The sequence below is a fragment of the Xenopus laevis genome, chromosome 2L (genome assembly GCF_017654675.1).
Source record: "Xenopus laevis strain J_2021 chromosome 2L, Xenopus_laevis_v10.1, whole genome shotgun sequence".
Taxonomy (NCBI): domain Eukaryota; kingdom Metazoa; phylum Chordata; class Amphibia; order Anura; family Pipidae; genus Xenopus; species Xenopus laevis.
The window spans coordinates 49,720,186-49,742,681 of NC_054373.1; the positions used below are offsets into that span (position 1 = coordinate 49,720,186).

The window sequence follows — 22,496 nt, forward strand, 5'->3', positions numbered from 1 at the left end:
CCCCTGCTCTAGTGGCAGTCTTAGACTGGGACACCTTGGGCCCACCAGAGAATGTATAGCCAGGGGCCCATGTATGCTTGCAGAAATAGCAAGGCCAGTCAATGACGGTAACTTGGTGGTATACCTTTGACACATAGTTACTTTACAGCAAAACTGGACAAGCTGGTCAGTCCTTGCTCCCCATTTAATGTTAATTAAATGATATGCATGTCTGAATTTCTACTACATGTGCTAGATGGCTGTTCTAGAGGTAGTGTATTTGCTTCAGATTGCCAGCAGCAGTGCATTAGTTAATATAATATAAATAAATCTCATAATCATGATATATTACATATAACATTTACACACATCAAAACATTCTTCAAAATGTCAGAGTTATTATTAGTACAAGTGCCCTGTCATTGTTGGCCTTCAAAGCTTGGGACTGCTGCACCTGCTGATCCACCATCAGAAATGCACACTTCTGTATTTAGTATTCATGACTCACTTGCTCAAACACACACTTTTGCAAATCTTTTCTCTTTCTGTCTGTAACACATGCACCAGCAATTGTGCAAACTCTCTCTTTCTTTCCAGCACCTGCACACATAAACACATACACAAGCTGGATCATACCATGTGTCTCTGAGTGTTTCTCAGTCACACCCACAAACTCTTGCAGGGGGACAAATTCAGTAAAGGGCAAATTTTTGCCTGCAAAGGCTCCACCACACAAAAACAAACAAAACTTCTTTGGTACTCTTACGCTTAGGTCAATTTGAATAGGGCGGGTACATATATGTCGTATAGGTATCTTTATTATTGATGTTGGTGCAAATGCTTGAAGTGACCACTATATTAGAAATGTCCAAGGAAGCAAAATAAAGACAAACGAGATAATCTAATACCCTAGACATGAGCCCACCCTAAAACAAAATTGGCATGTCCCTCAAATGGTTGGAAAAACAATGCTAACACAAACATTTTTAATAGTTAGAACTTTGGAAGGGAATCCTGCTTTGAAATATGAAAAAATTCCAGTGTTTTTCAAGATATGATGTCACTGACATAAGATTAAGGAGAATGTAGCTTCATTTTATCAGTTTGACAGGTCTAAGGTGTGAAGGAAACTCTGGCGAAAGAGGTAGCGTTCCATAAATTTCCCACAGAATCGCCTGAGAGAAAATTCACCTGGTGATAGGGTGCAAAACTGCGCTAGCGACAGTCTCTTTCGATAGCGAATTGCCCTCTATTCCTGTCAGTAAATTGCCGATTGGATTTGTGGCAAATTTTTGGTAGCAACGGCCACTTTGCCCTTCAGTAAATCTGCCCTAGGGTCTCTCTCACACACGCATATATATGCACGCTTTGCAGTGTTCTGTAGTTTTAAAACTGGCAATAACAATGTTAATTAAAGGTATCTATGAGTATAAGATGAATTAGAGGGTCCACCAGGTTATTCCCCAGTGCCCCGCCAGGCCAGGCCAGTCCGACACTGGTAAGAGGAATCATTACTGAAAGCTATCAAACTTTAGGCTGCACATTCCATTAACAAATTTGAAATGCCTGATTTTGAACCCATAACACACCTGAACTTAAAATACAATAAATACATTTGTGAAATGAATGCTCTTCCACCTTGGCTTTTTAAATACCTTACCATTCATCATTTTACATTACAGTTTGCAAATGGTTTGACAGAAAAGTGCAGTGAGAAAACTGACACTGAATTGTGTCCCTAGGCATGTCAATGTAGTGTTGTGTTATAGCCAGCTTCAATGTGTTCATGCAATAAGCAATGCAGTGGAGCATGTAAATGGGAACTATCAGGGAAGGAGATTCCTCAATTGTTATTCCACTGGAAAGGGATCATAATAAACCCAGGAGCACTGTGAAAACTGAATGGATATATTGTAATATTTAATACAATTAGTAAGAGAAGGTTTCTACAGAGGATCCTAACTATTCCTCTTGCTACACCATTATAGATACATGTTATATCTGGTTGCAGCTGTCAGCTCTGTTTAGACTTCCATAAGCCAACTCCTTGTCTTCTTACAAAATGCAAATTAAATCTAATTTATCATAAGAAAAAAGGGTTGTGTCTGTACTGTGCAAACGGTGTGTTTTATATATATATATATATATATATATATATATACATATATATCTGTAAAAAAGGATCAGCAACACCATGGGGTATATTTACCAAAGAGTGTTAAAGATCGGCACAGTTTGCTAGAGTGTTTCCACCACTCTCCATTCATTTCTATGGGATTTTTAAAGGCGTATTTATCAGCCATTGATAAATAATCTTTTAGAAAATCCCAACAAAATGAATAGAGAGCGGCGGAATTTCACTCTAGTGGACTGTGGTGATCTCTAACTTCACTCTTTGCTAAATATACCCCCATGAGTTTCATCAACCAAAAGTGCTATAGTATGTACAGGGGCGATCCTGGCCCCTCCGCCACCTGAGGCAGCAGCAGTTGCTGCTGCCCCCCCTCCCCCAGAAATTCGCTCTTAAAGTACCAGGAGCAGCATTTTTTGCTGCCCCTGGTACCTAGTGGGGCGCTGCCGCCTGAGGCACCCCTAAGTATGATGTGAAGTTTCAGTTTTCTCAAGGCAAACATACCCACAATGATTCACAACATATATATATCCATCCCTCATAGATGCATACAAGAAATTAACAAATCTTCCTCAGGAACCTCAACCCCCCCCCCCCCCCCGCCGCACACTATGTTTTTGCTGGCTTGTTCGTGGCAGAAGAGCTGCAGGGTACGGATCTGGGATGGCGATGACCACAAGTGACGGGTCCCACTGGCCCAGTCCAATCCTGATAAAGGCTGGAGTGAATGGATGTGTAACATAAAAGCTAGAACAACTTCCTGCTTTTCAGGTCTCTTGGTTTCCAGGCAGTAACCAATCAGTAACTTGAGGGGGGGGGGCACATGGGTCATAACTGTTGCTTTTGAATCTGAGCTGAATGCTAAGGATCAATTACAAACTCACTGAACACTTATGTCCATGTGGCCCCCCTTAAAGTCGCTGACTAACTCAGAGTTATAGAGCTAAGAAACAGGAAGTAGGGTTCTATTCTATGTTACACATCCAGTCACTCCAGCCTTAATAGATTCCATTTTTGGCTAACTAACTATATTGAAAATATTTTTTATTTTGCACAGCCTATCTAGTTATCCAGTTTTTATTTTTACACTGAACTGTTCCTTTAAGCTTCTGTTATGTTTATATCCATATGTAATCCTGTCACTCGCCAATTGTAACAGGTCTGGATCAGTTTCAATGATAGGCCAATTCTGCAAAACAGATTTCTTAATTAAGGCTGTATGTGGGCCATATGTAGTCATATAAAACTGTTTTATCCTTGTCCAACTGACTGTCCTTTAGAAGAACTGAAAGTCTATCCAACGATATGGCCCAAGATTTAACCTCCTTGATTAGTTGTGGTGGATAACCTCTCTCCAACAAACAATTTCCCATGTTTTAAGTGCTTTATTCCTTTCCACCTGTAACGTAAGGTATCCCAAACTCAGAACTAACTCCCATGACCTGGTTATGACTCACTCTTCTGCCTATAACAGCCACCTTTGGCTTTGGGAGGAGCCCTCCACTACTCAGATGCGGCTAGGCCTTTAAGGAGAAGGAAAGTCGTTTAGCACTTGGGGATGCAAAATGTTAGCCTGTTACCTGAAACCGCGGGCCAGTGCTCCTATCAGCAGAAAACTGCACCGGCCTCGGGTTATACCAGTAAGCACTTCGGAGCGCTTCTCTTCTGGCTCCTTCTTTCTTTGCACATCTGCGTATGCGCATTAGAGTGAAAAGCCGAACCTTAACTAAAAAGTCTGCTTTTTCATTCTACTGGGCATGAGTCTGCAAGAGCCAGAAAGAAGAAGCCAGAAGAGGATCGCTCTGTGGTGCTCACTGGCTGGTGCAGTTTTATGCTGATAGGAGCACTGGCCCGGGGTTTCAGGTAAGTATGCCTTTTCCTTTAATGTGAGAGAACCAAGTATAGAGTTCTGGGCAGGCTAGGGAACCGAACGTGTAGAAGTAGAATGGGGAACTGGAAGCATAAACAATGGCCAGACTGGGTTGGTACCAAACAGAAAATGCAGTACAAGATCAGGAAACAGAAGCATAGTCAAGATTACAGGCCAAGGTCAAGGCATTCCCTCTGGCCCCCCTAATCCATATAAACCAAAAACATTTGGGGTCTGGGCAGTAATTTCTTAAAGATGTTTTGGATGGTTACTCTGAAAGTGCAATAAAGTATTTTTGTCCGTGGTTTTTTTTTAAAAATGTTGGTATGTAATCCTGCTTACAGTATATACTGAGACATCCAAAAAATCTATAGTTTCCCAATTGTAATCTAGGGTAAAACTTATGGTGCTGCTTATAGCCTTGAGTTTATTACAAAAGCATAGGAGCTCATTCTCTGACCCAAACCATAAAAAGAAAATGGTTATATATATATAGTGCCTGTAATATCTGCCATATTTACAGAAAAGTAGATGACCCAAAATAAATTTCATATCATAGGTATGAAGGGGCCACATTTTTTCCAGAAGTTTGCAAGTAAAAATGTGTTTCAAATTTATATAGTTCTTATGCAAATAAAATGTAGCAATGAACTCAATAAGGGGATCACTGCATTTAGCCCATCCTCATGCGGTATTACAGTATATAGACTGTTTACGTACATGGTCACAAACTAGAAACAACTAATACTATTGATAACATGTAAAATATCCTGTAAATATGCTCTTGTGTCACTAGGGGTTGCAACATATATATATATATATATATATAGTGAAGGGAAAAACCGGCACTAACGAAAATGTCATTAATTATGCCTGGGTGCAGTCCTAGTTGAAGTTTGAATATAAAGCTGGAAATGGAGATCGCACTCACAGGTCTTAGAAGTATTTAAATGTCTTTATTCAGTGGACAAACGCTGACGTTTCGGCTGACACGACAACCTTTCTCAGCCTTTTTTTTTTTTTTTTGAGAAAGGCTGTCGTGTCAGCCGAAACGTCAGCGTTTGTCCACTGAATAAAGACATTTAAACACTTCTAAGACCTGTGAGTGCGATCTCCATTTCCAGCTTTATATATATATATATATATATATATATATATATATATATATATATATATATATATATATATATATATATATATATATAGCCTCCTTGCAAGTCCGCACACGTCGTTTGTCCGCTACTTCGGGTGCAGTGTGTAGATTGTGGTATACAGCATTCCAAGTTTACACGCACACCGTGTTAGAAGTCAATAATTATTTATTAGCATATATTATACAATGCATCCGTATCGACGTTTCGGTTCATGGTCTTGAACCTTTCTCAAAAACTATAAAGTTTAGCAATAAAGTTACAGAATTTAAAACTTATACAATCCCGCCCATCCAGTGACACCACAACACTTGATTGGTTAAATATGACATACCAATAACTATCACATAAGAATCAATAAATTGGTAACAATATAAACAAATTAATAAATCTAGAAAAAAGAAAAAGGGTTATCAGGTGACATAATAGGAGTCAGATCTAATGGTTTAGCAGAATTCAGCGCTGATCTAGAAAACAATTAAATGAGCAATATTCATTAAGTCCGTTGGGGGAAATTGTGCCAAGGGTTTTAATCCAAAAGGATTCACGTTGCAGTAGTAGCCGTGATCGATTACCACCCCTACGAGGTACAGGGACATGGTCAATTGCCAAATATTTGAGCAACCCATGTCCCATCTCCAAATAAAGTTTGGCCACTGGTTTAGTGGTCTTATTGTCCCTAAAGGCAGTGTTGATTGCCGATCTATGGCCATCAATGCGTAATCTGAGCATGAGGTCTGTTTTGCCGACATAGGAAAACCAAGTACGTAATTAGATAAACAAGTAATTAGATAAATAACGTGTGTAGTTGTACACGTAATATGATGCCGTATTAAATATCGATGTCCTGTTTGTGGATCTACAAAACTTGTCCCTGGAGTCATATATCGGCAAGACAGACAGGAAGGGCACCTAAAGCAACCACACTTGTTTGAAGGCAGCCATGATGATTCCGATTTTGGTGGTAAATAACTCTTAACTGGATCTCCCACTACTAATAAATCCCTTCAATTTTGACCCCTTCGATATCCAAACATAGAGGGATTGGGACTGATCCTATCTTATTGTGGATCCGCTTTAATGATTTTCCAATTTGATCGGACTGCTTGGCAAATAGAATATTATCTACCCAGTTTAATAATTTATCTCCTTCTATTTGCCAAGCAGTCCGATCAAATTGGAAAATCATTAAAGCGGATCCACAATTAGATAGGATCAGTCCCAATCCCCCTATGTTTGGATATCGAAGGGGTCAAAAAATTTAAGGGATTTATTAGTAGTGGGAGATCCAGTTAAGAGTTTTTTATGAAGCAGAACACAGCAAATATTTTCACTTATCCCTACAAATAACTTTACAATCAGTGAATATTTTTTTAATAAATGAATATTGGAAAGTTGCTTAGAATTGAAGGTTCTTTCATTTTCATTAGTTAGAATTTTATTGTTTTGAGTTTTAGGCTGGAGTCCACCTTTAAGTCTGGAGTTTAGGTAGGCAAAAATGTAATTTATTATCTTATATAGCATTGTACAGTAGTTGTACTGAGGATTTTTGTGGTGAGGGGTATACAATATATAAGCTTGACCCTTTTCAGTGAATTCTGGAATTAAATTGGGCCACACAGTTATTGTTATGAGACGTCCAGTTCTATTCACTATTGGGAATAGGGGGTGAAAGCACTTGGCTGCACGTCCATGTAAATGTTAATATGCTTGCTTCATACTTTGCCTTTGTGACATTCTTTGAAATAATGAACTGAAATAACAAAGGTATATTTACAAATTAGTTGTACATGCATATGAAATAGAGAGAAAAAGCAACAAACCAGATTGCCAAATCATTACAAATACTACATCACACTATCATGAACAACATAATAGATTTAGAGCTGTCTAAAATGTTGGGGTCTGCTGAAGAATAGCAAATCAGTCTGTGCAATAACTTTAATTTGAATTATAATGCAATCACTTAAAGAAGTGGTGCACCTTTAAGTTAACTTTTTGTGTTATCGAATGAAGGGCCCTCCTGGCAGTCCCCGGGGCCCCCATCCTGACCTCTAAACTCCCTTCTCACGCATGCGTGAAAAATCTCCGGGGGAGCATGTCTGGGCCCAGTCCGACCCTGGAATTATTTAGCTTCTTATTCTGACTCTTTCCAGCTTTCATTTGAGGGTCGCTGACCCCATCTAAAAAACAAATGCTCTGTAAGGCTATACATATATTGTTATTGCTACTTTTTATTACTTTCTATTCTGGCCTTATCCTATTCATATTCCAGTCTCTTATTCAAATTAATCAAAAATGAATAACCTCTTTTTTAAATTTCTGGGACATTGATGGACAAGTAGAGCCTCTTCAGATAGTATTGACTTTAGCCTGGGAGTTTAGTTTCACAAAGCAGCACTGTTTTTTTAGGAAAAATACAGCTGAATAAGGAATCTTTAAACCCAAACCCTGTAAGTCAGGATCTGGCCAAATCCAAAGCCTTGGTGCCCCTGGAAATTAGCAGTGTGCTTCAAAGTTTTTGCATTTTCTAAGGTTTGGATTTGGTTCAAGCGGGCTCTTGCATTCAGGTCAATTCTGCTGAAAAAGGCTCGAATTCGCCTGAATCCTGAAGCGAATTCTGGATTCCGTGCATACATTCTTTTTACTTTTAAAGGCAGACCTCTGTGGAGTATGAACCTATTTCTGATAGATTCTATCAATAGCCAATGACAATGTCGAATTATAAGTAATTGTTTAGGTATCCGTGCAGTAGTGTAACTAGATATTACTGGGTTCCACAGCAAATTATTTTTCAGTCCCCCAAAATATCTACAGGCTAACCCGTTTTATCAATATTTTTTGAAATTGTATATTAATTAAATCTGCTGGGCCCCCCTGCAGCCACAGGGTCTGCATAAAAAGGCTGCTGATGTATAAAACAGCACCACTTTAGCCATGTGATTTACTTAGACTTTGCTAAAGCATTTGATACAGTGCCACACAAAAGGTTACTGGTTAAATTAAGGAATGTTGGCCTTGAACATAGTATTTGTACCTGGTAGAGATGTCGCGAACTGTTCGCCGGCGAACTTGTTCGCGCGAACATCGGGTGTTCGCGCTCGCCGGAAGTTCGCGAACGTCGCGCGACGTTCGCCATTTTGGGTTCGCCATTGTTGGCGCTTTTTTTTGCCCTCTCACCCCAGACCAGCAGGTACATGGCAGCCAATCAGGAAGCTCTCCCCTGGACCACTCCCCTTCCCTATAAAAACCGAAGCCCTGCAGCGTTTTTTCACTCTGCCTGTGTGTGCTGAAGAGATAGTGTAGGGAGAGAGCTGCTGCCTGTTAGTGATTTCAGGGACAGTTGAAAGTTTGCTGGCTAGTAATCGTTTTGATACTGCTCTGTTATTGGAGGGACAGAAGTCTGCAGGGGTTTGAGGGACATTTAAGCTTAGGTAGCTTTGCTGGCTAGTAATCTACCTTCTACTGCAGTGCTCTGTATGTAGCTGCAGTGGGCAGCTGTCCTGCTTCTGATCTCATCTGCTGACTGCTGCAATAACAGTAGTCCTTGTAAGGACTGCTTTTATTTATTTTTTTGTTGTTTTACTACTACTACTACTACTACTACTATAAGAGCCCAGTGCTATTAGTCTAGCAGTGTTGGGGAGTGGGACTGGTGTGCTAATCTGCTGCTCCTAGTAGTTCAGCAGCACCAACTTTAATTTTTTTTTTTTAATATTCATTTTTTTTTATTTTACTTTTTTTTATTTTACTACCGCTGTAGTAGTGTATAAGTTGACCTTTTAGGCATTATTTGCCCTGTAGGCATTATTTGCACAGTGTTTTCTTCAACCCGCCATCGAGCTGTGTGACCTTGTTCACATTCTGTCTAAATATCCATAATATTACCGTCTCCAGAAAAAACACCGGAGTCACTTTTTTCAAGCAGCCATAATATATTTTACGTAATCCGTATCCACCGCTGTAGTAGTGTATACGTTGGCCTTGTAGGCATTATTTGCACACTGTTTTCTTCAACCCGCCATCGAGCTGTGTGACCTTGTTCCCATTCTGTCTAAATATCCATAATATTACCGTCTCCAGAAAAAACACCGGAGTCACTTTTTTCAAGCAGCATTCATATATTTTACGTAATCCGTATCCACCGCTGTAGTAGTGTATACGTTGGCCTTGTAGGCATTATTTGCACACTGTTTTCTTCAACCCGCCATCGAGCTGTGTGACCTTGTTCCCATTCTGTCTAAATATCCATAATATTACCGTCTCCAGAAAAAACACCGGAGTCACTTTTTTCAAGCAGCATTCATATATTTTACGTAATCCGTATCCACCGCTGTAGTAGTGTATACGTTGGCCTTGTAGGCATTATTTGCACACTGTTTTCTTCAACCCGCCATCGAGCTGTGTGACCTTGTTCCCATTCTGTCTAAATATCCATAATATTACCGTCTCCAGAAAAAACACCGGAGTCACTTTTTTCAAGCAGCATTCATATATTTTACGTAATCCGTATCCACCGCTGTAGTAGTGTATACGTTGGCCTTGTAGGCATTATTTGCACAGTGTTTTCTTCAACCCGCCATCGAGCTGTGTGAGCTTGTTCACATTTTGTCTAAATATTGATAATATTATCGTCTCTAGAAAAACCACTTGAGTTACTTTTTTTCAAGCAGCATTCATATATTTTACGTAATCCGTATCCACCGCTGTAGTAGTGTATACGTTGACCTTGTAGGCATTATTTGCACACTGTTTTCTTCAACCCGCCATCGAGCTGTGTGACCTTGTTCCCATTCTGTCTAAATATCCATAATATTACCGTCTCCAGAAAAAACACCGGAGTCACTTTTTTCAAGCAGCATTCATATATTTTACGTAATCCGTATCCACCGCTGTAGTAGTGTATACGTTGGCCTTGTAGGCATTATTTGCACACTGTTTTCTTCAACCCGCCATCGAGCTGTGTGACCTTGTTCCCATTCTGTCTAAATATCCATAATATTACCGTCTCCAGAAAAAACACCGGAGTCACTTTTTTCAAGCAGCATTCATATATTTTACGTAATCCGTATCCACCGCTGTAGTAGTGTATACGTTGGCCTTGTAGGCATTGTTTGCCCAGTTTTTTTGGCCGCAGCCACTGAAGCACAGAGGCCAGAAAAAATATGCCATATAAATGCTGAAAATAGTCATTTTTTGCCATACGTTGACTCAACGTATATGGCAAAAAATGACTATTTTCAGCATTTATATGGCATATTTTTTCTGGCAACTGTGCTTCAGTGGCTGCGACCAAAAAAATGCATATTTTCTGCATTTATATGGCATAATTTTTCTGGCCTCTGTGCTTCAGTGGCTGCAACCAAAAAAATTTATATTTTCAGCATTTATATGGCATAATTTTTCTGTCAACTGTGCTTCAGTGGCTGCGACCAAAAAAATGCATGTTTTCTGCATTTATATGGCATAATTTTTCTGGCCTCTGTGCTTCAGTGGCTGCAACCAAAAAAGTTTATATTTTCAGCATTTATATGGCATAATTTTTCTGTCAACTGTGCTTCAGTGGCTGCGACCAAAAAAATGCATATTTTCTGCATTTATATGGCATAATTTTTCTGGCCTCTGTGCTTCAGTGGCTGCAACCAAAAAAATTTATATTTTCAGCATTTATATGGCATAATTTTTCTGGCAACTGTGCTTCAGTGGCTGCGTCCAAAAAAACTGGGCAAACAATGTCTACAAGGTCAACGTATGGCGAAAAATGACTATTTTCAGCATTTATATGGCATATTTTTTCTGGCAACTGTGCTTCAGTGGCTGCGTCCAAAAAAACTGGGCAAACAATGCCTACAAGGTCAACGTATGGCAGTTGTTTAAAGAGAACAGCAGATTACTAGCCAGCAAAGCTACCTAAGCTAAAATGTCCCTCAAATCCCTGCAGACTTCTGTCCCTCCAATACAGAGCAGTATCAAGCAGATTACTAGCCAGCAAACTTACTATCATCTGTCCCTGAAATCACTAACAGCTCTCCCCCTACACTATCTCTTCCAAGCACACACAGGCAGATTTTTCAGATACATTTTTGCCCTTGATCCCCCTCTGGCATGCCACTGTCCAGGTCGTTGCACCCTTTAAACAACTTTAAAATCATTTTTCTGGCCAGAAATGTCTTTTCTAGATGTTAAAGTTCGCCTTCCCATTGAAGTCTATGGGGTTCGCGAACCGTTCGCGAACCGCTCGCGTTTTTGCGCAAGTTCGCGAATATGTTCGCGAACTTTTTTTCCGACGTTCGCTACATCCCTAGTACCTGGATAGAGAACTGGCTAAAAGATAGACTACAAAGAGTGGTGGTAAATGAAACATTTTCTAATTGGACCAGTGTTGTTAGTGGAGTACCGCAGGGCTCTGTACTAGGTCCCTTGCTTTTCAACCTGTTTATTAATGACCTGGAGGTGGGCATTGAAAGTACTGTTTCTATTTTTGCAGATGATACTAAATTGTGCAGAACTATAGGTTCCATGCAGGATGCTGCCACTTTGCAGAGTGATTTGTCTAAACTAGAAAACTGGGCAGCAAACTGGAAAATGAGGTTCAATGTTGATAAATGCAAGGTTATGCACTTTGGCAAAAATAATATAAATGCAAGTTATACACTAAATGGCAGTGTGTTGGGAGTTTCCTTTAATGAGAAGGATCTAGGGGTCTTTGTAGATAACACGTTGTCTAATTCTGGGCAGTGTCATTCTGTGGCTACTAAAACAAATAAAGTTCTGTCTTGCATAAAAAGGGGCATTAACTCAAGGGATGAAAACATAATTATGCCTCTTTATAGGTCCCTGGTAAGGCCTCATCTGGAGTATGCAGTGCAGTTTTGGACTCCAGTCCTTAAGAGGGATATAAATGAGCTGGAGAGAGTGCAGAGACTAAGTGCAACTAAACTGGTTAGAGGGACGGAAGACTTAAATTATGAGGGTAGACTGTCAAGGTTGGGGTTGTTTTCTCTGGAAAAAAGGCGCTTGCGAGGGGACATGATTACACTTTACAAGTACATTAGAGGACATTATAGACAAATGGCAGGGCACCTTTTTACCCATAAAGTGGATCACCGTACCAGAGGCCACCCCTTCAGACTAGAAGAAAAGAACTTTCATTTGAAGCAACGTAGGGGTTTCTTCACAGTCAGGACAGTGAGGTTGTGGAATGCACTGCCGGGTGTTGTTGTGATGGCTGATTCAGTTAATGCCTTTAAGAATGGCTTGGATGATTTTTTGGACAGACATAATATCAAAGGCTATTGTGATACTCAGCTCTATAGTTAGTATAGGTATGGGTATATAGAATTTAATTAAAAGGGAGGGGTGTGTGTATGGATGCTGGGTTTTCATTTGGAGGGGTTGAACTTGATGGACTTTGTCTTTTTTCAACCCAATTTAACTATGTAACTATCCTACTATGACTCACAATATCTATAAAATATATTCTAACTGTGATAAAAATCCAGTTGCAGTTGAGGCTGAAATCAATACAAAACAGATGGAGCCATAATAAATTACAGCACACACAGCTACAATTGTCTTCTTACTGAAATGAATGCTGTGCTGTGGGAATTGTCTGGCCCAGAGGATGAATTATGGAGGCTTTATCAGTTAGAGCATTTTTAACATTTAATAAGATCTTGTAGTAGATCTTGAGCAACTAAGCAATTGAACAAAAAGTATCATTTTTGTAACAAAGAAAATGATTACAGAAAACTTTGAGTTACGTAAATTTTCACATGGGGGCTGTAATGGAATTCTGATTTAACCAATCATATTCAGTTTCACGTATTAAGGTAATTTTGCCTTCACCTATTATCAGCTGCAGTGATTATGATTAGCCCCAAGGTGCCCCTGACCATAAGGTCATATAGAGAGGTTAAAGAAAGTTGATATTATAAAACTAAAAAAAAAAAAGTTAAAAATTCACAGAAAATCGAAAAAAAAGGAGGAGAAAAGGGGTATATGTTATCCAAATATAGAATAGAAGCTGAATAAGTATACTGATCATGAAAGCCATGTTTATGCCCCATCATCATCTATAGATCTGACAAAGCAAAGTGTCACAAATTTGGCTGAATATTGCTTAACACATCGCCTTTCCCAATAATTTGGATGTGATTCCTTAGACTGTGATATCTGTTCTTTGCTCTACCTGCATGAAGTTTAAACACATGCAAAGGTGGTTTCCATGTTTTTACCTAGCATGCTACCCTGGTGTCTTTGATAACCTATCCATTTGTAGTTCATCCAATTGCTTGAGTCCTTGAATTTTAGAAAAAACACAAGATAAGAGTGCAAGTCATAAGCAAATATATTGATCATCAGACTGAGACACATGCATGTAGATATCTGTGAGCAGTGTACCTGAGTGTACATGGATTCAGAAACTACTACGTTTTGCCTGCTGGTCACGCCAAAAGGGTAATTTACTATGACTTGGGACACAAGTGCTAGCACACTAAGGGGTGTAAAATACACCCCTAGTTCTCATTTAAAAAGCACTAGCCTCTGAGGTCTTGCTGCACTGTGTACCTACCACTGGATTTTGGCACAGAGCACAGTTCTGTCCTAGGAAGTGGTGTGGGCTTGGGCCCATATTTAGCACTTTGCAAATGACCTGTCATATATCAGACATAAATCGGCTATTTACTAAAATCCAAATGTATCTAATTTTTTTATTAAACAAAGCTCGACCAAACTCCCATTCATGATTTTACCTTATTTCTCAATAAAATTACTCAAAACTAAACTCGATAAAATCGTGCAAAAACTCGACTTGTACAAATTTTTCGGACTTTAATCCTGAATAGCTGGATTTTTTCAGGTTATTGGATTATCGGGATAAACCTAGCTCAGACCTTAATATCTTCAAATAAGGATAGAGGCATCTGCCATTTACTTATACATGACCTCGGCAGGTTTGAGATGCTGGGTTTTCGGATTTGGGCTTTTAGCAGCATCGGGGTATAATAAATCTTGAAAAAAGTATCCATATGACCCAAGCAAGGTGCACACAGTTAATAGCAGCCAATTAAGGCCCGCATAAGAAGAGGTGTCCACATTTACTTATTATTGACGTATTTCCCCACAACCATATGGGACTTAACCTCTATATGCAAATACACAATACAAGATATCCAGGACCATACAGATTATATTAAAAAGCAATATTTATTGTCACCATGCCAAATATCTAAAATCATTTAAAATAAGCAGCGCTGCTTAGGGGGTGGGGATCCCATTTATCCTATTTTGCATATGTTATACAATACAGCACAATGTAAGAAACTGCGTGCACACTATAGATCAAGACCTCCAATGTATGTGGATTGCAACCAACTGGATAAATCCGTAATTGAGTGTTCATAGGATGAGGAGAGCGACAGTCGTCGTGGCTGTAGTATAGGTAACCATTAAAGTGCTCAATTTGATGGTAGAAAAAGTACTTGTTGGAATCAGTTATGGGATATCTGATTTAAAACGGCATGTGAGGGCGAAGCCGGTGTGGGGTTAATTCTTTAGTGCCCAGAATGATGCAGTCTTGAATGGTATAAATGTAGGCACTAGAAGAGGGAATATCCTCTATACATATCCAATGGACATTCAGATCCCGGTACTCTGGTGGTATGGCAATCGCTATATGATGGTATTTATCCCACCACTCCGCAGCAAGCCACTGTTCAAGATAGAGAAATTACTGACCGTGATGGATCACCTCTCACACCGGCTGCTCATCGCTCCATACTCACATCCGACTCCCGCAATCACTTGATAGGTTAAGTCCCATATGGTTGTGGGGAAATAAATCTTGAAAAAATTTAAGTTTTGCCCCAAAAAGCCTAACCAGAAAAAAATTGAGGTTTAGTACATGACCCTGTAAGTTAATAAAGATCAGCATCTAAGTAGACCAGGTCATAAGTAAGCATTCTGATTAACAGTTCTTTGACCAGTCTGGTCTGTTCAGTTCACAATCCTGTGAAACTTGTGTTGGCTACCCATCTGTATTCCTTTATGCTTAGCAACCTGTGCATCTTGATAATCTTTGAACTGTGGTTGTCTACATGTAGCAGTTAAAGGGATACTGACACCATATTTAAAATGTTTTTATTAAGTTTTGCCATCTGAAGGAGTTAATATATTGATAACGCCCTTTTGTCTTGTACTTATCCTTAGAAATTGGGGGCTGTAGAGTCTTGAACATCGTTGCCCTAGGCACTTTAAATTCCCTAATGTCAGGCTGTTTCTTCTAGTTAGAAGACCAGAAGCATGCACTTTAGGCAGTCGTTTTGCATTTTTGAATCTTGCAGCCCCCACAAACTAGTGATTAGATCAAAATATCAGGTTTTGGGATCCTGCGTAAATGAAAAATGTGTTTAAGTGACATGTTTTTTTGTTTAAAACGTCAGTTAATAGTGCTGCTCTAGCAGAATTCTGCACTGAAATCCCTTTTTCTAAAGAGCAAACTGATTTTCTTATATTTAATTTTGAAAACTGACATGGGGCTAGACATATTGTCAGCTTCCCAGGTGTCCTCAGTCGTGTGCTCTGATAAACTTTAGTCACTCTTTACTGCTGCACTGCAAGTTGGAGTGATGCCACCCCCCCAGCAGTCTATCATCAGAACAATGTGAAGGTAACAGGATAACAGCATCCTGACACAAGATAACAGTTCCCTGTTAGATATGAGAATGGCATTCAATAGTAAAAATCCAAGTCCCACCGCAAGTGCTTTGGAGGAAAAAATAGCTTATCTGAAAGAAGTTCCATCATGAAGTGCTGGCTCTTTGTGAAAGCACATGACCAGGCACAGTGATGGCTGCCTACACAACAATTTTACAACTTGAAAAAAATACACTTGTTGGTTCAGGAATAAAATTTCATAGGGTAGAGTGAATTATTTGTATTGTAAACTTAGTAATAAAAACTACACCATAAAAACCATGACATAATCCCTTTAATATTTACAGAGTATTATGTATAATTACAGAAAAAATCAGCTGTGGCTGTGTGTAATTTCTAGTATTTTTCTGTCCAGCATTGAACAGGGTTAACATTTTATTTGAGCTCAGAAAAACATTGATAAGGTTTCACCTGCCTCCTAAAAGACAGACTGAATTATGCCTGTAGATCTACCGTCTGCTTGAACTGCTGACCGAAAAGGCTTCGGAGAAAGACTTGCCTAATTACATTGCCTAATGGTACTTAGAGCAAAGTGAGTTGGATAATCACCCACTGGAGAAAAGTCCAAAACCTGTAACCTGCTTGTGTTTATGGAGGAATAAACTGCATCCATTTATTGGGTTATTTTATTGAAAATAGGACAATCCAACATTAGACTCATGGTGAGTACTGCTGCACAGTTGCTCAATCTATTAGTTTTCAATGTAAGTGTGCCAACAAATATTCTGCTGGGCAATCCAAGACAAAGTTGGTGTGGGGGTAGGAATGGAAGTGGGAGAACAGTTGTGAAGCATTAACAAACAGAAGAACAGGACATTTAGATCAGTTTATACTCTTCTTGTATTTCCTTAGAATGCAGAGATATTTGGAGATATTGATTTTTGTCCTGCTGTGAGTTTATTGAAAAATTACACACTGCATGCTAAATATCTATTGGGTAGAAACAATTCTGGTAGTGTGTAAAACTCTGAGGATTTATACAATCCATTCGCTCTGAGGTGCATGTTAGTGCAGATTATGTGTAACTTGCCGTGTGCTGGAGGCCACGTGGTTAATCACTTCAGGGTCACTAGCTGAAGGGCAGTGGTAAAAGCTGGCAAACACGGAAAGCTGTCACCGAGATAAATATCCAGGATGCCAGGTCCTGCTTTCTAAAAGACATTCAGTTAGCAAGAAGCCTGATGCTATTAGAAACATGCCTGTTCATTATCCTATTTGTCATATGTAGTGTTGTTTTCTGTTTAAGGATTGTTTTAGTATTTTATTAAAGTCTATGAGGGGTGGTGTAAAATTATGCTGCTGCTTTGATGGTACCATGACTGGTGGATCACCCTATATTTGCTTGGGTTCACTGCCTAGTAGGAAGTAGCAAGAGAATCCTATACTAGGGAATAACACTGTATTGCCATCCATTGTACCTGTAATGCAGCATACCTCCCAACATTTTGGAAATAAAATGAGGGACAAAAAGATTTGTTACGCTGTGCTTTTTGACCACACCTGATTTTGTGGCCACCCCCCTAATTACCATGTTCATTTTACAAAATTTGGCAGGTTATGAAAGTGGTTTTTTACGTGTTATTACAATTTTGCCAATGATGGTGAAATTGCCCCTTAAGCCGCAAGTCTTATATTGTTACAATAGTTTCTTTGCTTCTCTTAACCTGTAACAAGTGCACCTGCCACATATTCTGGGCTCTCTGCCAAAAGCCAATTAAGTTTTAGAAACTTTGTATTTTTTTCTGGCTGTTCAGTGCAGGAAATCAAAGAGAAAGTCGGGACATTTCAGTAACAATCCAGGAATGTGGGCTGAGCTGTCAAAATCGTAAAACAGGAACAGTTAGGAGGTATGGTGCAGTACTGTCAAGACCGCCGGGAGCGCGAGGAGTCGCGTCCGCTCCCGGCGGCGAAGAATCCAAAATGGCGGCGCCCAGGCAACCCACGTGGGTTCCGACACCGGCGCCGTGACGTCAGCGCGGCGCGACGGTCGCGGGCGCGCTGACGCTGGCGCAAGGGCGCCAAATTCGAATATAAAAGGACGCCTGAGGCGCCAAGATGGCGCCCGAAAATAGGATTCTGTTCCCTGAGTATTCCTGGGTTCCCTTGCTGTTTCCTCTGCTTATCTGCCTGATTCCTTGTTGTGACCCCTTGCCTGGACCTGGACTTCGCTGATTCTCTGCCTGCCATTGACCCCCTGCCTGGCCTTGGACTTTGTTTGTATTCTGCCTGTCTTTTGACCTGTGCCTGGACTTTGATTATTCTCTTGCCTTACCCCTGGATACCACGACCCTGATTCCTCGTGAGGGGCTTCCTCCTAGATCCGGACTACTCCCCAGAGGGGGCTCCCGGCTCCCTGACATTATTTTCGGGCCATGGATCCTTCTGAGGAAGCCACACCTCATGTCGGACGAGCGCTCCGCGGACTGGCATCCCGCATGGAGGACTACGAAAACCAGCAGGTTCGCATTGGGCAAGCACTCGATGTCCTGCTAGCTCAAGTGCCTTCTGTGCCCTCCACTGCTCCACCTACTGGAGATCCCCCCATGGCGGCAGCCCCTACGAACACAAGCTACCCGACAGGTGAGCCTCGCATTCCACCTCCCCCTCGTTTCAGTGGGGACCCACAAGCCTGCAGGGGATTTGCCACGCAATGCCAAATTCAATTTGAGTTCCAACCCACACAGTTTCCAAGTGAGCGTTCCAAGGTGGGGTATGTGATGTCTCAATTGGAAGGCAAGCCACTGGAGTGGGCAACGTCTCTTTGGGAGAATAATTCCCCGCTGACTTTTGATGTTAAAGACTTTCTCCAAGCTTTTCGTATAGTCTTTGATGCTCCAGGTCGGGTTACGAACGCCCCTGCCCGTCTCTTGCAGCTCCGGCAGGGAAGCCGCAGTGTCAATGAGTATGCTATAGACTTCCGAACACTGATGGCGGAGACTTCCTGGTGTGATGACGCTTACAAGGCTGTATACTACCAAGGCCTATCCATCCGCATCAAAGATGATCTCGTCTCCAGAGAGACTCCTGACACCCTGGAAGGGCTGATCGCTCTATCCATTAAGGTGGACACTCGTCTCAGAGAGCACCAGGTGGAGAGAGAGCGCAGCAGACGATTTTCTCCCATGTTGGCCCCTCGCTTTCAAAGGCCGATTCTGCAAACACCCGCTGTTCCTGTGACTCATGTGTCGACGTCTCCCTTGGAGGAACCTATGCAAGTAGGAAAGACTCGCCTCTCCGAGCAGGAAAGACTCCGAAGACGTATGGCAGGTCTCTGTTTATACTGTGGTGGGCATTCCCATTTTGCCAACGCCTGTCCTGCCAAAGCCAAGAGTTTTGTACCCCGAGGTATGTCTCAGGTTTCTCATGTAGGGGGCATCACTCGAGGTCCTCAGGAGAAGTATCCAGAAAATTCACGCAGACTTCTCCTTCCTTTGCAGATTCACCTGGCAAGTAAGTCTATCTTCGAAAGGGCCTTCCTCGACTCCGGAGCGGATGGCAATTTCATGGATGCCTTTTTTGCCGAACGCATGAAGATTCCCCTGCTTCCATTGTCTTCACCCCTGCGAATTACCGCCATAGATGACAAACCCCTGGAGTTTGAATTCGTCACAAAGTTCACGGCGGAACTATCTGTACAAGTTGGGGCGCTGCATCAAGAAAAACTTTCATTCTTCATCATCCCCTGTCCTTCTACTCCAGTAATATTGGGTCTTCCGTGGTTACGTCTGCATAACCCCACCATAGACTGGTCCACTGGGCAGATCTCTCGTTGGAGTTTATTTTGCCTGCAACATTGCCTTCCGCCAAAACCCCTCGAGAAGGTGAATGTCTCCTCTGCGGAATTAAAGACTTTGCCCTCCACTTACAAGGGATTTTCCGATGTGTTTTGTAAAAAGTCTGCAGAGTTCCTTCCCCCACATCGCTCCTACGACTGTCCGGTTGAACTCCTGCCAGGAGCTATGCCCCCCAGAGGGCGCACCTACCCTCTCTCTCCTGCAGAGACTACCGCTATGAAGGAGTACATCCAAGAAAATCTCCAGCGGGGGTTTATCCGCCCTTCTACCTCTCCTGCAGGGGCTGGGTTCTTCTTTGTGGAGAAGAAGGACGGAGGCCTTCGGCCTTGTATAGACTATCGGGGTCTGAATAAGATCACCGTGAAGAACAGGTACCCCCTGCCCCTGATTGCTGAGCTCTTTGACCAGCTGAAAGGGGCAAAGATTTTCTCCAAGTTGGATCTCCGGGGGGCCTACAACCTCATTCGCATCCGGGAGGGTGACGAATGGAAGACGGCATTCAACACTCGGGACGGGCACTATGAATATCTCGTTATGCCCTTCGGCCTATGCAATGCCCCTGCCGTCTTCCAGGAGTTTGTTAATGATGTGTTCCGAGATCTCCTAGGAAGGTTCGTAGTCGTATACTTGGACGACATCCTGATCTTTTCCAAGGACCTTGAAAGTCATCGCTCCCAGGTGAAGGAGGTACTCTCTCGTCTGAGGAAGAACTCTCTCTTCGCCAAGTTGGAGAAGTGTGTCTTCGAGGTATCCAAGATCCCCTTCCTAGGATACATTATCTCTCCAGAGGGATTTGAGATGGACCCCGTGAAAGTGTCGGCCATCCAGGAGTGGCCTCTCCCTTTGAGTACCAAGGCAATCCAGAGATTCATCGGATTTGCTAATTATTATCGACAGTTCATCCGGGGGTTCTCTTCCTGCATTGCACCTATTCTGGCCCTCATCCGGAAAGGGGGTAAACCCGGCCTGTGGCCTCCATCTGCCATAGAAGCTTTTCAGTCCTTGAAAGAGGCCTTCACTTCCGCTCCTGTTCTCCGACATCCCAATCCTGCACTACCCTTCTGCATCGAAGTTGATGCTTCTGAAGTCGGAGCCGGAGCTATCCTGTCTCAGAGACACTCCACTGATGGGAAATTGCACCCCTGTGCGTTTTTCTCCAAGAAGTTCTCATCCGCAGAGCAGAACTATGATGTCGGGAATCGGGAACTCTTGGCAGTCAAGCTTGCCCTTGAAGAATTGCGTCACCTCCTGGAGGGCTCTGAAATTCCTGTCCAGATTTTCACAGATCACAAGAATCTGGAGTTTATACAGTCCCTCAAGAGGCTAAATCCCAGGCAAGCCAGGTGGGCCCTTTTCTTTTCCCGATTTAACTTTGTTTTGACCTATCGCCCAGGTTCCAAGAATCTGAAGGCCGACGCCTTGTCTCGTAGCTTCACTCCGGTGGACCGTGACCCTGAGAGGCAAGAACCAATCATTCCACCAGTCAAGATCATTGCCTCTCTGTATCCCCAATTTGCCGACCAGATTCTGGCTGGGCAGTCCTTGGCTCCTCAAGATACTCCGATTGGCATGGCCTTCGTCCCTCCAGAACTTCGCCTGGCCATCCTACAACAAACCCACTGCTCCAGGCAAGCTGGACATCCTGGTCCGGCCAAGACCCTTGAACTCTTGAGGCGCCTAGTCTGGTGGCCTGATATCCGCAAGGATGTAAAGGACTTTGTGGCTGCTTGTAATGTCTGCGCCACTTCTAAGCCTAGCCATTCCCGCCCCAGCGGGTTGTTACAGCCTTTGCCGGTTCCCTCTCGTCCATGGACGCACCTCTCTATGGACTTTATTGTCGAACTTCCTCCCTCCGGTGGGAATACTGTGATCTGGGTTGTTATTGACCGCTTCAGCAAAATGGCCCATTTCATTCCTTTGAAGAAGTTACCCTCTGCGGTGGAATTATCCCAACTCTTTATTAAGTACATCTTCCGCCTGCATGGTTTCCCGGTGGAGATCGTCTCCGACAGAGGCACCCAGTTTACCGCCAAGTTCTGGCGTTCCCTATGTAAAGATTTGGGAATAACACTTCAATTTTCGTCTGCCTACCACCCGCAGACGAATGGGGCAGCTGAACGTGTGAACCAAGCCTTAGAACAGTTCCTGAGGAACCACGTGTCTCTTTGCCAGGACGATTGGTCTGACCTCCTCCCGTGGGCGGAGTTTGCTCATAATAATGCATGTCATTCCTCCACAGGAAGGTCTCCGTTTATGGTGGTGTATGGACAGCACCCTCAAGCCTTTCCTCAGGACTTCGTGTTGTCGGACGTCCCGGCTGCAGATGATCTGGCAGCCCATATGCTTGCTATTTGGGCTGCAACCAAGTCTAATCTGGAGAAGAGTGCTCTAGTCCACAAGACTTTCGCGGATCGCCGTAGAAGGCCCTCTCCTCCCTACAAGGTGGGTGATAGTGTCTGGCTCTCTTCCAGGAATATTCGCTTGAAGGTGCCATCTCCCAAGTTGGGGCCGAAGTTCCTGGGTCCGTTCCCCATCTTGGAGATAATTAACCCCGTAGCCATCAGACTTCAACTCCCATCAGAGATGAGAATCCCCAACGTGTTCCACGTCTCCCTGGTGAAGCCCACCATCTCTAACCGTTTCTCTGATGTCCAATCTCCTCCTCCTGCCGTCTCTGTGGAGGGTCAACAAGAATTCGAGGTGGAGAGAATCCTTGATTCCAGAATCTCCAGAGGGTCCCTTCAGTACCTCATCCATTGGAAGGGCTTTGGCCCCGAAGAATGCTCTTGGGAGGGACACCGTGATGTGCATGCTCCTCGTTTGGTAAGAGACTTCCACTCCAAGTTTCCCCA

At 42.3% G+C, this 22,496-nt stretch overlaps 1 protein-coding gene across 6 annotated transcripts in view; it reads left to right on the forward strand.

The window, feature by feature from the left end:
* rap1gap2.L (RAP1 GTPase activating protein 2 L homeolog) overlaps positions 1-22,496 on the forward strand; it is a 443,489-nt gene that overhangs the window by 345,115 nt on the left and 75,878 nt on the right. The window contains exon 1 of one of the 6 annotated variants that reach the window (XM_041581867.1): positions 16,329-16,512. The exons of the other annotated variants lie outside the window; for them this stretch is intronic. Within the exon in view, the coding sequence (XP_041437801.1) occupies positions 16,510-16,512 (3 nt within the window). The 5' untranslated portion in view covers positions 16,329-16,509. Of the gene's footprint in view, positions 1-16,328; positions 16,513-22,496 lie in introns of those variants that run through there. 6 annotated transcript variants of the gene reach the window in all.